The sequence below is a fragment of the Homalodisca vitripennis genome, chromosome 8, assembly GCF_021130785.1.
Source record: "Homalodisca vitripennis isolate AUS2020 chromosome 8, UT_GWSS_2.1, whole genome shotgun sequence".
Taxonomy (NCBI): Eukaryota; Metazoa; Arthropoda; class Insecta; order Hemiptera; family Cicadellidae; genus Homalodisca; species Homalodisca vitripennis.
Window position 1 is genome coordinate 8,809,956 of NC_060214.1, and position 16,615 is coordinate 8,826,570.

The following is a 16,615-nucleotide window of genomic DNA, read 5'->3' on the forward strand; positions in this document are numbered from 1 at the left end:
GAGTTTAATCAACATTAAGACTAATTCTACAACACCAGTCTTCCGACAGTGCCAAGCTTTGTTAGTCAGATTCCGCGACCGTGGTGTTAAACTTACCGGTTACAAGTATGACAATGACATCAGCATACCCCTGTACAAAGACAGCATTAATGTTGAGAGCACAAAATAGATCTAACACAATTAGGTACCAAATTATGGGACAGAACTCTGCTGCTTCCAACTCCAACACTGCCACATGTTTCTTGATTACAAGCGAGAGAATTACAATAAACAGTGAGACCTGAAAAAACTTTAGAATTTTCACCTTTTTTGTATGTCAATTACACAATTGCTCTTCAAATATTTTGAATAATTCAATGACGTATACAATAATTCCAGAGCCTTCAATAGTTAACCCTGTAATGGTTTTTAGATACCTAAAATTATGTTGTTGTGCTGAATTTTTTTTGTTTTTTTACACAGGTTTGTAGAGTTTAGTTGATATTTAAACTTTTTTATGAAAAACAAGTTATTTTTATTGTCTTATTGCAAATTTTTATTCCTTACTAAATTATTTTCATTATCTGTGTCTGTGTTATCATCATGCAAACAAAGCCAATCGTCCATTTGTGCGTAGGATATTTCCATGGTACAATAAACACTAGAAATAAAACCATAAAATACTCTAGGATGGGTGACAACAACACCTGGTAGCTGTCTGCACTGTGCGACTACAGCAAACTCACCAAGGTGCAAACACTCATGACAGAGGACCAAGGAGTGCTGATATCTAATAGAAAACGCCGATAATTACTTGCACGATGCGTGGTTGTCATAGAAATGCTTCTTGCACAATATTACACCAGACAACAGAATAAAACAGGAACAATATAACGACTTGTAACATTACATCAGTAGCATACTTTTACGCAATCGTTATGAATGTAATATTACGTCAAAAACCATGATGGGTTAATAGACTAAATATCACTTACAGATATTATAATCACTTTCTTCCCACTCATGTTACTTCCTCGGAAACTCCAAAGACGATTCCTATAAGAAGCTGTTTTGTAAACCTCCATTAAAAGAACTTTCCTTTCTCTAAATCTACCCTGCACTTCACCAAATATTGAGCACAAGAAAACGTCACCGAGTAAACTTGAAACAGGATCACTGTGTACTCACCTCAAAAGATATCTCCTCGAAGTATAACCGATCGCTCATGTCGTAGTCTGTGCTGACTGTCTCGGGGTTGTAGTTGATCATGATGGTCTTGCGGCCTAATTTCCTCAGTTCTCTTAGACAACCAACGGCGCACCAGTCAAACTCCACGGAACTGCCAATTCGGTACACTCCGGACCCTGGAAATAAAATGCCCTTGACATTTAGCCTTCATTTCAAAAGCATTCAGAACACCTTTTGAGAAGTTAAAAGCATTAAAATTACTAAGTCAAACATTCTTTTTTGTTAACACGTTCATGGCGACGTGTACCCCATCAGATACACAGGGTCTTTCAAAGCTTTTGTCATGTACCCAATTGGGTACACACTGGGCTTTTGAAAGTGCGTTGTGCGCCCGATGCGTTGTGTACATGTTGCAATGCATTTCATTAAAACGATTTTATTGATTGCTTGTCTTGGTTGTTTGTTAAATGTGATCCTGCATTTATATAAATACCTTAAACTATCGTGTACTCCATCGGGCAATTGATTGCTTAGTTTTTAAGATAATTATTTCTTTAGGTACCACATGGGATACATGAAAAACATATTGAAATCATTTTTTGCAAAATTGTGAAGCCTACATACATTTCTCGTTATACTCAGACGTTTTACTTTAAAAAACTATTACGATTTTTTGCCATTATTATTGAAAAATTCAACAGAAAATAAGTCTGGAAATAAGCTGTGTTATTTAATTGTTGACTGTACAAAATACAGGGGAAAAGGTATCTTTTGAATTTTAGCTGATTGTAAAAATTAAAATTGGCACTAGTATTAAGCGGGTCATTGGTCTTTATCAGCAGTTTCATCGATAGGAGTAATCTACTACTCAGTCTTCATCAGCAGTAGTAGTTCTTAAATTTAAAGTCAATTATTTACTCTAGGAGTATATCAAATGTTAATTAAGGGTGATCACGTAACAGGAACGGAGATGCGGATAAACTAAGGAAGGTAGAAAAATATATTTGTAAATTTACACAACAAAGAATTTTTCTCGGAAAACAGCTGTGATTCCAGGAGGAAAGAGCTCACCTATGACCATGGTGAGGCCACCGGGGAAGGCGATGTCGTGCGAGGAGCCGTTGTACGTGAGATACAGGTAGTTGGTGCTGGCAGGCCACTCCGCAGCCACAGTGTCGATCTGCTTCACACAGGGAGTCACACCTATGGCAGAAGCGACACATCCGTCACACTACATGCTTTGCCTATTTGGCATTTTGTACTGCCAAATACTATTCCAAATAAATAAAACTTAAATTTAGAATAACATAAGCTAAAAAATTGCTTGAAATTAAAAATTAAAATGTTTGTAAAATATATTAGATCTTAAAAACCTAAAAGACATACATTGTTATTTCTCAGATTATCAAGAAAAATAGGTTTTACGGTAAAACCTAATATTTTACACAAAAACACAACAAAATGTCTAAATTAAATAAGCATTCCACACCAAAAATGTTGTATATTATTTTATTAAAATAATTTTAAAACTTTTACAGTGTAGCAGTGTTGTTGTGTATGCTTTTACAATTTTATAAATAATAAAATTTGAGATGAAATCAAATACAAGTTACATAACATACTTTTCAATCAAATATTTTATGATTGAATCACACACAACTTTTAATAATATATTCTAATACGGTACTCAAACTAATGAGTAAAACACCAGAAGTGAACAATCAAAATAAACATACTTCCATCTACAACTAATTACAACATTTTTCATCTACATTATAATTAATGTATGAATAATAATGTTTATATTGATAACACAGTTATCAACATATCTCACAAGTTCGGTTACTGAATTATAATGTTATCTTAAGCCATGACAATTTTTTAATCACTCTAATTATGTCAAAAAGAGAGCGATTTTTTTCAATCTGGGAAATATAAGACCAATCTTCTTTCCTATTAGAACTGTTTAGCTCAATAGCTCAAAATTATTGATCAATAACTCTTGAATTAGCAATTAAATTTCCTTAATTGGCAAGCTCTTTGGACCATTCTGCAGCTTATGTATAAAAATTCAAAACAAAATATGCAAAATGGGTAATATTATGCATAATTTATTTGTTTTTAGGTGTAGATTGCAGTTGCTTGGTACAAAATATTTTTTTTTTTATTTATTTGCAATGTTATGTTTTACAAAATATATTTTTAGAAACAAAAACACTAACAGAAAACCCATACATAGGTCTTAATAAAAAGTTCAAGTCAGCAGTTCCCTTCCAAATTTAGTACTAAATAACAGTTTATATAGTTTAATTCATTAAATATAAAACTTTTTTTGCAATAAAAACTGAAAAGCTGATAAAAGTACGGAAACGATAAATTTGTGTAGAACTGCAAAAAAATAAATAAACGTTGACCTAATTTAGCACTACGCAATGCAAATACGTAATATAGAATGTTTCACATCTTAGCTATTTAAGGAAAACTTATTCAAATTAGGTACATTTTTAGATATGGTTAGAAGCATTTCAAAAAAGCATCTAAAAAAGACAACTGCCCATTCCAGAGTTAATTTACAACGTTGAACAACAGTGGTAGAATTTATATAGAATTATATGCAGTGACTCGCTATTAACTAACTAAACCATGTAGCAATCAACCTATTAGAACACTCAGCAGGGATCACTTCTGGCTGGTTTATACCTTCCAGTTGAACCCACACTGGGCACAGCAAAAACCGATGTGTCACTTCAATCTGGGCAACCTTATGGATGTCCAGGAGCGGCACAGCACTAACCGCATATGTCGAGATTCTGGGGTTCATGGGCAATTTGATAGGTCTAGTCTACTGTGGGAGATGATTGTTGGAGTTGGTGGGGTTTGTTCCCTAACGTCAGTGGTTCTTGCTAACCTCACCAAGAGTATGCCACCCCCTGCCTATTTTGACTGGAGAGGCTGGTTCAGAGCTGGCCTCCCCTTCTTCCAGGGGGACATGACTTTGAGATGTAGTGCCCTAATTCTTCCTCATGGATCTCGATAGGAGGCGGCCCCTACTCCCTAACCTTACCCATCCTGAATATCTTGTCACTCCGGAAGCAGCGCAAAGGTTCTTACAGGACTAAGTGTAATTTATAAGTTTCTTGTCCTAAGAGAAAAAAAAACAAACAAACCTATTAGAAAACATTTCCACCCAGATCAGCTGCTCTAAAAGAGACTTACCGCAGTCCTCCCGTTTCTTGCGCACGGCCAGCTCTGTAGACTTGACGCAGGCAGCTATCTGCTTGTCGGAGAACCCAAGTCGTTTGGCGGTGAGCAGATGTTCAGCCGTCAGCTCGGGATGTGTCAGCTGTTCCAGCACTGTCTGGTAGTTAACGATGTTAGCCATCTTATGAAGGAACCACCGGTCGATTTTGGTCAGCTCGTAGAGTCTACAGAGAACAATAAATAAGAACAATCACCATTACACAGTAATTAGGGCTGCGATACAAGCAAAACTTATATTACAAATTTTCTACACCTAGTCTATTTCACTTTCACAGCTTAACTTTCTTATTTGCAGTCTCCTCTTTCTTTTTTTTACTTTCCACCAAAGGGATTCCACCACCCCTAACACCTAACCTTCTAAATTAAATATCCAATAAACAGTTTCAGCATTTTTCTTCTACAATTCATGCATATTTCCTGATCCCTTTACATAACTAACCTGTAAATGTTTCTAATTTCCCACAGCCTCCGTTTTTCTCTCACTGAAATCCATTTATGCTATCTTATAATTTATGCTATTCAATCTTGACTGCCTTGCTAAACACTGTAAAATAAATAAATCTCATTCTACAACAATCAGTTAATACAAATCTCAAATTTTAACTCAACTTCCATGCCTGTGTTAATGCCTGATAGTAAACTGATGAACTAGAGACTTAAGTAGCATTGTTTGAATTAAATTGACTTGACAGTAATTGATTTGTTTTGTTGCTAATGTGCTCTCTAATACCTAACTATGAAATTATCACTATAACACAAGTGTTCATATTACACAATCAACACGAAAGATTGTGCAATGTGTTTTGCAAATTTCTATTGCTGTCTTTTTTTTATCTTCCACCATCAAGAATAACACTAACATCACAAACATCGACTGTGTCTTTTATTCTATAAAAATTGAATACATCGATAGGTACTACATACCAACACTTACGAATGTATCCGTTAACGTAACTAATCTAACCGCACCTGTCGATAGTGTATCCGGCCTTGAGTGCCGCAGCCAGCACGAACATGCGCTTGTCTGTCGGCTGCTCCAACTCGATGTCACACACCGCCTTTGGCGTACGGGTCGAAACCTGCCGTATTCTCGTCCACCATTCGCAGTGCCTTCTGGAACGCCTCCTCGAACTTGTGGCCCACCGCCATCACTTCCCCGACACTCTTCATGGAGCTCCCAATCTGTAGTTACAATATTTTGAGAAATACACGAGTAGTTAACTCTGACATCCTGACTAATTACAGTGTCAGAAGACCGGTCTTTATAAGATCGATCATGAGACTGTAATATGTTAGACTGTAATATCACACTTTGCCAGGATGTCGTTTAGTCAACATGCCACATAATGATATCTTCATTCTGAGTTTAGATCTCCGAACACTTCTCTGGTAATATAACTTTGAACATTTACCATTGTTGTATGTTACAAAATTAGAACACAACATTTTGAGGATTTCATTCCACCCTCTTCCTCAGGTGTCAAAAAACCCTAATACATAAAAAAGCCCTAATAGTATACAACACGCATAACAAAACTTAAAACAACGTGTGGCAATGAACTTGCCATACAATAAAATAAATTTAACAACATATATGTTGTCAGACTCAAAATTGTACATGATGTGATTACATTGATAATGAATTACTTATTTATGGAACTTTAACCAAAAACAATTAATAACATAATTATTGTACCACGAGTCACTGCAAATATATTTAATTGGTTTGAGTTATGTTTTATGAATACTAGTTGTAAAAGGATTGTGATTGAAGTGATAAAGAGATGTTTGGTGAAAAAAAGTTAAATTGTCTAAAGTATAAAATTATACATAATTTAAAAGGCGTCTGACTTCATCCTTATTTTAAAAATCAATTAGGTCACTATTACATACTATTCGTAGTATGCCTAATAGTTTCCAAGGAACTAATAGTTTAGAGAATTTTAGAAAGGAATGCAGTCTATATTTCTTATGATTTCTGAACACAACTAAGAGAAGAGAGAGAGAGAGAGAGAGAATAACTTTATTTCAAAATCAAGAAATCAAGTGTCATCAAGAATTGAAGTGGTGTCAAAAGTTTACAATACATTACAATTACAACTTGTAGTAATCAAGATAATTACCAAAACTATCAGTTCCATTTAAATTATAAAAAGGTCTCTCCGACAGCCAATGATGCGGTTTATTCTTCAAAACTCAAGCCTCAACGCTTTTGATTTCATCAGTAAGTCTAGTTGTAACATTTAGCCCCCATGTACAAACGTTTCTTCTCACAAAAGGCCCTGGAGTGATTTGGTAGAATGAAGTTATAACACAGATTATAATAAAAACAATGGATGGTTATTTCTATTATTACTTTTAATAAAACTTCATCACTTTTCCTTCTACTTTCAGGTAAAAATTATTATTAATTCCTTTAAACTAAAAAAAGAATTTTAAGAAATGTTCTAAGTAGATCTTACCTGTTCATATTTTCAGGATTCCCACTCAATCTAAATACTCAAATTCACGGCTAATTCACGGTTTTCACGGTTAAAAAAATTAAAATTCAAGGTCGGAAAGTTTTCATAAACAACGTTACCGGTACAAACAAAATCGTGTTGGAGAGGGGCGAAGTTGAGACGTAAACACTACAGACGCGGCGGAGCGGTAAAATACAATATAAAACTTCTTCCCATTTGACTAACGATGTCATTGGTCGTGCAGGAATTGACGGAAACGTCTAAAAGAACGAAATAACAATAGGCTTCGGTTACGGCGCAAGCAATGAAATTAAGTTAAAATGTAATTTAAATTCCTTACATTAGATTAAGGATTTGTATACTTTTTTTATTTTATGAAAACAATAATAGACTATATCTGATACAATAAAACTCCAATACGAAAAGTGTTTACATCAAACGACAATCTATCAAGTAAATTGTGTTATTAATCTCGCGTTCAATCAGAGAATGCCTTGTTTACAGCCGCGTAGCGCAGCCAAGGCCCGGAACCTGGCGACAGACAAAGACAGGCCTCACGTGATTTGAGCCGGAAGCGTCATCTCCCACCGGCCCTTCCTTTTCCTCATTTGTTTATAAACCATATTATCAGTAAAATCGCTCAGATAGCAGCACCTGTCAAACTTCGTGGTCTATCCCCTACATTGCGTGCTACTTTTTACTTTGCAATAGCGAAGGTCAACTTTCCCATATGATCGTCTGACGACGACCCGTGTTGATTTTATTTATTCAAAAGTTGTAGAGATTTTCACGGTATGTAAACAAAATTCACGGCTTATTTAAGGTTTTTTCACGGTGAACGAAATTCACGGCTTATTCCCGGTTTCACGGTTTTCACGGTCGGGTGGGGACCCTGTATTTTTTCAATTTTGTGCAAAGAATATCATTTCCACCTCATTTACCATTGTTATATGTTACAAGTGTTATAACGATATCAAATGTCCGAAATCCTATTATCCCTTCAAATAATCCATCGTGAATTTAAAACTTGAAACAAAGAATTCACCCTCATCCTGTTGTACTTTTAACCACATATTTCCATTACTAGATGGCACTTAGCAATACATCATGAGAACAGGACCCTACCTTGGTGCTCACTCGGGAGAACTTGCTCAGATCCCAGCGGGGTATCTTGACGACACAGTAGTCCAGACTGGGCTCGAAGCAGGCGGTGGTTGTGGCGGTGACGGAGTTCTTGATGTCGGGCAGTGCCAAGCCCAGGGCCAACTTGGCTGCGACGTAGGCCAGTGGGAAGCCTGTGGCCTTACTGGCCAAGGCGGAGCTTCGGGACAGTCTGGCGTTCACCTGCAGTCAGCATGAGCTTCATATTTTTGTCACCACGAATAGAGTAGTGAACAACTATGCTAAAAAGTTGGATTATTAAAGCAGCTAAATTCAGCTACATTCACCCTGAGGTGCCTTTCTATATTTGCCTCAGAACAAGTTCTTAAACTGGGTTACTTAGGATTATTTGAGTCAAAACTGAGGTAAGGAATAATATTTTGGAAACTTTATAGTGTTACCAACTTTAATAAAGTATTCACTCCTCTAAAGAGAGCGTTGAGGGTCGTCTGGGGAATGAGACCAGACAAGCTGTAGAGAGCGTTTCCGGATACTGATGTTTTGAGTTGCACAGAATACCTTTGTCTCATTTTTCATTTGAATAAATGTTTATTTTTTCTTGAAAACTTTCAGAAAAATCTTTTTCCACATATAAATTTTTCTTGACCATAAGCTACAGTGGCACAGAAATTAACCTAATTTCAGATCATTTCAGGCTTAACCTTTAAACATGAAGATTACAATGGTTCTAAATCCATGAATTTACTTCCAAATGTAAACAAAATTCAAACAAATGTAAACAGTTTCAAAAATTGTCATTAAAGGCTTACTTGATGCGAGTTTTTACAGTTTGACAGAGAGGCTCTCGTGACACCCATGTCTTGATTATACCGAATTGTTTTTGTAGTAGGAATAACTTTAAATTGTTACAAAATTTATTGTGTTTACCTTCAGATTGTATGCTATAATTGTGAACACTTGTTCTGTGGCTTTTTTCATAATACATGATACTGATGTTTTGACTTGCACAGAAAACCTTTGTATACTATTGTGTGAATAAAAATTATTCTTAACCCAAAAAGAAACAAATCTTGCACTTGGGTGGGAGTCATTTTATGCCAAAGCTAGAGGCAGTTAACAAATTTACACAGAATGGTTTGAAAAAACTAAGCAGCAAACCCAAGTTCTACAATAACAATATAAAAATACAAGCAACTTTAATTGTAAACAAACTTAAATTACTCTAAATCATTAAAATTACTCATGTTAATTACAGAAATCCAATCCATCTTCAATATGAAAACATACATTTATAAAGTAAGAAAAAATATTTTTACTGAACTAATTTAAGTTTTCAACATATTCAACACCAACTACCAAACCTTCAGTCTTTTTTTAAAATATATATAGATCTATTACATTACAGTGTGTACTGGACGTTGCCCTCAAAGTGACTCAAGTCTCACTAATAATTTCTAGTATCTCCTAACGTCTGTTACCTCAATGATGTAGTACTCCTGGTAAAGTGGGACTGAGTGCATACTGGATGGTGTCCTCAAAGTATCTCAAGTCTCGCTAATAATTTCTAGTACCTCCTAACGTCTGTTACCTCAATGATGTAGTACTCCTGGGAAGTGGGACTGAGTGCGTACTGGATGTTGCACTCGCCCACCACTCCAAAGTGCCGGATCACATTGAGAGCCGTGGTCCGCAGCCTGTGGTACTCCCGATTGCTCAAGGTCTGACTGGGAGCTACTACGATAGACTCCCCTGTGTGAATCCCTAGCGGGTCCACGTTCTCCATGTTGCAGACCTGGCAGACACACCCGACGTTAAAACTTTGTGTAGATTATCATGTTGTGCTAAAACTAAGTATGTATATGTTTGGCTGATGAAATCATGTATATAATAATTAATTTCCCAACAAATATTCAAAAAGTTTTGAAGACATCCAATACCAATAACTAATATTGCTAAACAACTTTTAATTTACAAATTCATCTGATAAATTTATCTTTAATTACTTAATTTATAAACAAACACTCCAATAATTAATTAAATAATAAACAGAAATTAAAAAATTAATTAAAAATTAATAATAAAAACTAAAACTAACTAACTGACTTTATTCATTTATTTTTAATTAGTTTAATAATTACTTAATATTTAATTATTTAATAATAAGTTATTATTAATAATTCAAATGTTCTTAACAAAAATAAAATGTTATAATTTTTTGGAGTGTTTGTTTATAAATTAAGTATTCTATTCCAATAAGAAGATGCTGGTAGAATGTTATCTTTTATTATTTAAAAAGGTTTTTTGTAATAACTAAAATTTCAAAAATCTATGCTAATTTTTAAGGCAGACAATCTAGACATTATTGCAAACTACAGACTGCTCTCTTTCTATCTTTCTTTTCTAAATTGGGTCTAAAGGATAAGAGTAATCAAGTAATAGAACATATAGAAAGTAATTCATCTTCTTACCATAAGATTATCCTTTGCTAGATAGCCAACACAATTTCACAGGTAGTGAATGTTTATAAGAGCTTCTATTGAATTCTTTGAATAAATAATCAGTTTTATTTGACAATTGTCTCGTGTCAAGAAAAAATAACTATAATATTTTTTGTTGAACCTCAGTAGAAATTGTCTTTCAAGTTATATAATACTAGCCAAATTCTGGATTTATAAAACTGTGTACATTTATGGTTTAGATAATATATGGATGGATCTACAATGGGTGGATTATCTAACTCCACTGAATTAGATCACTCATATATGAGGCTAAGAGCAATGAGAAGTTACTCAGCTTTCTTGCCCTCAGTGAACAAATCATCTGTTACTTCCTTAGATCTTGTCAACAAAACTAAGGAATCTCAACTCACCGTTATGCAGTTATCAAAGGCGTCCCTGACCACCTCGTATTCCACTTCTTTCCAGCCCTTGAGGGACTTGTCAATGATCAGCTGACTGGAGTGAGCGAAGGCGTGCTGAGCGAGGCGGCGGAGTTCCTCGCTATTGTTGGCGAACCCTGAGCCCAGCCCACCCAATGAGAACGCAGCGCGGGCTAGCACCGGATAACCCAGCTTCTCAGCTGCCTCCAGCGCCTACACAATAAGAAGTCACAATTATTTATATGGTGTTTTGGACATTTTTTATTTCAAAAGGAGATAGTCTAACATGCTCTGGAATCAAAGATAGATATAGAAATATGTAAAGTTCTTGAAATATCTACCTGTATGTTTACAATGGTCACAGTCAAACCACTTTATTCATAATATGTACAAGGTACAAAGAATAGTGTCACTAAAAAATTAAATACTAATATTAATTTTAAAATATAAATAAAAAACGGTAACATTAGTTCATTCCAATGATAAAACTTAAATCTTAAAAATTTATCTTCAATTGTTCTTTAAATGAATGAATCAGTTTTTGTATTAAAATATTCCTCGAAAGAATATAGACAATATTAGTTAAATAATCCTTTTTTACTTTTAACGGATCTGTTTCCATTATAAATGTTTTTGTTAAATTGTAAATATCTCACACCTCTGTAATATGTTTTCTTTTCGTACAATTCGAGATTGTTTTGATCGATAAGTCTATTAAAACGAGTATTATATGTATGTTTATTTGTTTTTAGTATAGGATCGAAAAATTGTTTTAACATAAATTATTGATTCAAATAAGTGTAAACCATATACTGTCAGAATTCCAAGTTCAGAATAAATTTGTTTAACAGAATCTGTATATCTTAAATGTTTCATGACTCCAAAAACTTTTTTTGTAGGACCAATAACCAATTTAAATTGCTTATCGTTGTTGCTCCATAAATGCTTATACCGTAAGCTAAATGTGAGTGGATCAATTAAAAATGTATTAACTGTGTGCATTTAAATTACCAATTTTTGCCATTTGTCGCAATGCATAAAGACATCTTATTAATAACATGATCTGCATGTTTATCCCAAGCTAAATTTTTATCTATTATAAGTCCTAGAAACTTTGTGTGGTCTACTTGTTTAAGTCATTGTCTAGAAAAACGTCACAGTTGAAATTTGATCTGGATTGCTTTGTAGAAAAAGAAATATAATTAGATTTTTTAGAATTTAATAAAAGATTATTTTTGCTAAAAAAAACCTTAATCCTACTTAGACCAATATATGATAAAATTTCAATATTCTCAAGCTTCTGACCAGAAAACAAAACATTTAAATCATCAGCATACAGACATACCACCATCCAACCCCTTCTTCACCCCTAGCAATCAACTAATTATTGTATAACTGGACAAAAATAAACTTTATAAATAACAAAATTTGTATTGTGTCATAAAATGTTTCAGTTCATTAAAAAATGTATTTGAGTTCATTCAATTTTGCTAAAACATGTTCCCTTCAAGAAATTAGTTGCTATTTTCGGTTCTACTGGCCAGGTATGAAACTGATCCTTCTGAGGAGATCCTTGGCTAGTAAGTCCATGTACTTTTTCTAGCATCTGAGCTATTTATTAATGACCAGTGATTTTAGATAGTAACAAAGCAAGTACAAACTGAAACACCTTACTTAAAGTAATCGCTTCATACACTAGCAGTTGAGAACAAAAGTGAAGCAAGTGTATCACCTCTGGAATAGAGTACACTGCAGCACTGGGGGCTACTTTCTCCCCGATCTCGTTGATTCTGTCCGCAAACAGCTTGCGGTCTTCTGTCTCGATGATGGACTGGATGGGAGTCCCCAGCACCCGGACTCTGTATTTGTCAAACGTTCCGTTCTTTTGCAACTCCACACCACAGTTGAGTGCTGTTTGGCCACCGAAAGTCAACAACACACCGTCAGGCCTCTCTGAACAAATCACCTGTAACAGCAATGAACACCTTTAACATTTGTTGGAGAGTAATAGGGAACAAGTATGACCTGTGTGATTTGTCATTCGGCTCAGATTGAGTGTCAGCACTGCTAACTGAATGTGTTCCAGGATAAAACTTTAAGTATCAATTTATCAAGTATGATTCAATCAATCAATCATCTTTATTCATATTTGCACAGTAAATACAAGAATAGTGTCATATCTTATTTCTATATATTATTATTTTTTCTTAGTAGTACACTATTACTACAATACAGAATTTTAAACAATTTAAAGACAGAACAATGCAGTTACAACTCATTTATACTTTATTAAAAATTTTTTATTACCACCAAACTAACATATTTTATTGCTGACATTTTAATTGTTGTGAGAAATAAATTCTTCTATAGAGTAAAAAGCAGCGTGTGCTAAGAATTTTTTCATCAAATTTAAAAAGGTATTAGGGTTTTGCTCTTTTTTATGATTTGGGGTAAATATTCAAAAAATTTATTTCCTTTAAAAGTGGGTTTTTTTCAAAAAATAATAATTTATGAGGTTCAACCAATCTATGTGACCTAGTGTTATATCTATGGGATGTATTACCTATTGCAATTCTTTTATTGAGAAATACAAAATTAACTGACTCGTAAATGTACAAATTGTAAACAGTAAATATATTAAGTTTTGAAAATACATGTTTAACAGAGTCTGTTTGCTTCAAATTAAACATGATTCTCAGTGCCCTTTTTTGTTGCATTAAAAGTTGGTCCATATTTCTTTTTGTTGTTGATCCATAGATGCAAATTCCATAGGAAAACAAAAACATCTGACAAAAAGCATGGTTTTATGCTTTAAAGGTTTTGGATTTTTAAAGGGAAACTATCGATGATGACATTGTGAGGTGATATTAATTGCTGAATAAGAACCATTTTTACTACTATTTTGGCAGGAACATAATTGAGAACGAAGGATACACCGGAACTAGGAAAGACAGGATTGACAAGATGGGTGTCGGTACTGTGTATCTATTTTATTAACCTGAATCTTCCATATAGGATACACGAATACCTCCCCCATACAACTCCTGCAGGTTTGAATGTATTGACCTCTACATTGTACTTATGCTTATTTATTATTATTTATTTGTTACATAAGTTCACAATAGAAAGTTGCAATGCAACTGTAAACACACAACACATCATTTTCACTATCTAAAACAAAATTTATACTATTACAAAATTACAATAACAGTGATCGTTAAAATTATAAAATACAGTTTTATACTACGAAATCAGGACAAAAATCTAATATTTTATAAGGACAAGCTTCAATAAGCAATTTTTCAAGTCGCTTTCTAAAAATTCTGGAATTTTCTTCTAAAGTCAAATTTGGAGGTAAATTGTTAAATAATTTAATTCCTTTTTAAAATGGTCTAGTGTCTAAATGAGTAAGACGATGAGAAGGGTAATTGAACTTGTTTTTGTTTCTTGTGCTGTAATCATGTTGATGATTGAGTTTTATAAAACTGGATTTATGTTTTTTTTTTTACAAATACATCTAATTCTAAAATACAGAGAGCAAGCAATGTTTAAAATTTTGAAATGTTTGAAGAATGGGCGGCATGACTGTCTAAAACTAATATTGGTAATAGTATGTACTGATTTTTTTTCGTTTTTTACAGAATAAATATTTTGTGGTTGTAACTACTACATCCCCAAAATATAATACCCTAAGATAAAAGCAACTGAAAATACCTATGATAGACGACCTTGGTTATAGGAAAGGTCACAATCGCAATACTTGGCCTCCTTGGCAGTACATAAGCCCCTAAACTCGGGCATTTTACTTACCATCTGCCTGAGTGTATTCGTCTCTATTAGAAACCGACTTGGGCTTATCGCTATCGAAAAAAACATTTTCCTACTCTACAATTCACAGTCTCCATATTGCACACAGCATAACGGCAACTTTAAAGCACAAGAATGTCAGTGACAACACATGGCAACCGATGTGACAGTGACCAACCAAAATACTGCTTTCCTCTTGTTGTACATACTCTTGTTGAGACAAAAGTGACTTGAACATAACAAATTGAGATGTGGAATTCCCGGAAAAGATATAAACATGATAGGCCTAATACACAACCATGAGATATAACTAGTCGGTTTGCGATAGACATGAGTTATGGCTATGCATGTTGATCAGGCAAGGCTCTCATTTACTAACCATGTTACGCAAACCATCCAACGAGCCATTGGCAGGCTGTGCTGATTAAGAAGCTTGTTACCTGAAACTCATGCAGTATTTTATCCTGTAAGTATTTCAATACTGTTACCCTGTTTATGTAACAGTATGTCAAGTGAAGGAAACAGGATTTTTCGGACATTTGGCCATCGTTCAGTGATACAAAAAATTCATTAACGCTATTTCAACATCTGAAATCTAATCTCTTCTTCAGCGTAAATAATTCTAACCTAGACACATATTGCAAACACTAGGTTAAAATAAACAAATCATACCAGAGCATTGTACACGCCTAAGTCAGTCAGGAATCAACAACCACTCAAGTCTGCATTCGTCGACCAACCACCTACGGCTGAGCAGAGGCCCAATAGCAAATGCAAATCGTCACGGTAGAAACAAGAATGGCAGCAAAAAGAAGAGAACAATGAGAGGATCTTCTTTATTATTGGTTCATAACCAGAAGAATTTCTTAAAACATACTGTGTGTTGTTGGCTTATCTAATCTTTTGAAACTTTTGGTTTTCTTTTAGTTTAGATTAGGCAACGAAGCGGCCCTAATCTCGACTGAGGTTGACTGATTGGTTGGTTTGCCAATTCAATGTACATGCCTCAATTAATTTCCTTTTAAAGAAATGAGGTTCCCGATGTATTACATTGGCTTCCATGCCCAATTCATATGAATGGTCTTTCAGACCAACAATGTGTAGGCAATTGTTGACATTTCTGTAGACCCTTTCTTACTAATATTTTCTTTGTGTTCTCTATCCATACGATTAATGTCTTTTTGTCTCGCTTTATGTATCCGTCCAAATGCAACTACATTTTACACTGTAAACACAGTTTCCTGGAATCCTGTGTGCTATTTATCTTATCTCAAGGGAGAGTTCAGAACTACCCGATATGCTTTTGTTTTTCTCTGAGGTGTTTTTTGGCCAAGGTCGTCCTAATCGCAGATGTCTGTGAATGTTACAATGGCGGCCGTTTTGCAAGTTGGTAGACCAACTGCATGACTCATAAAGTCTCTGGCACTAGGAAGCCGCAATATCCTATTTGATTGAGTCTTGCATAGAAGCCCTTGTCACAGTGATTGCCCATCAGCTTCACTTTCAGAAACTGAGTTTGAGCTGGGAAGGAGAAGTTTATTTTACTTTGGACCAAAAATGTGTCTGACCTCCCTGATAACCTCACCAGTTTTAAGTATACTTTGTTTGTAATAAATAATATAATTTAGTTGCATGTGTTTTTGCTCATATTGAGTTTTTAAGGTAGTCTTAAAATTTTCGCATGCCACTCATAAATCTCATTAACTCTCCTAAAAATGCTGGATACAAGTAAAAACATGTAATTTTTTACTATAACTCATTATAAAAGGTAAAATATAAAAAAAGGGCATTTTAACCTTAAAATTTACGGTATTTAATAATAAAAAATAAAAAAGAACTATTTAACAAAACTGTTTATTTGAAAATAAATTTTACTATAAAACAAGATAAAGCATTTCAAACTATCTAGTTATACATA

At 34.3% G+C, this 16,615-nt stretch overlaps 1 protein-coding gene across 1 annotated transcript in view; it reads right to left on the reverse strand.

Moving 5' to 3' along the window:
• LOC124367257 (CAD protein-like) overlaps positions 1 to 16,615 on the reverse strand; it is a 90,138-nt gene that overhangs the window by 44,899 nt on the left and 28,624 nt on the right. The window contains 9 exon segments of the mRNA XM_046823956.1: positions 1,168 to 1,343; positions 2,239 to 2,370; positions 4,384 to 4,592; positions 5,398 to 5,496; positions 5,498 to 5,610; positions 8,016 to 8,234; positions 9,601 to 9,804; positions 10,882 to 11,103; positions 12,623 to 12,856. Coding sequence (XP_046679912.1) covers positions 1,168 to 1,343; positions 2,239 to 2,370; positions 4,384 to 4,592; positions 5,398 to 5,496; positions 5,498 to 5,610; positions 8,016 to 8,234; positions 9,601 to 9,804; positions 10,882 to 11,103; positions 12,623 to 12,856 — 1,608 coding nt within the window.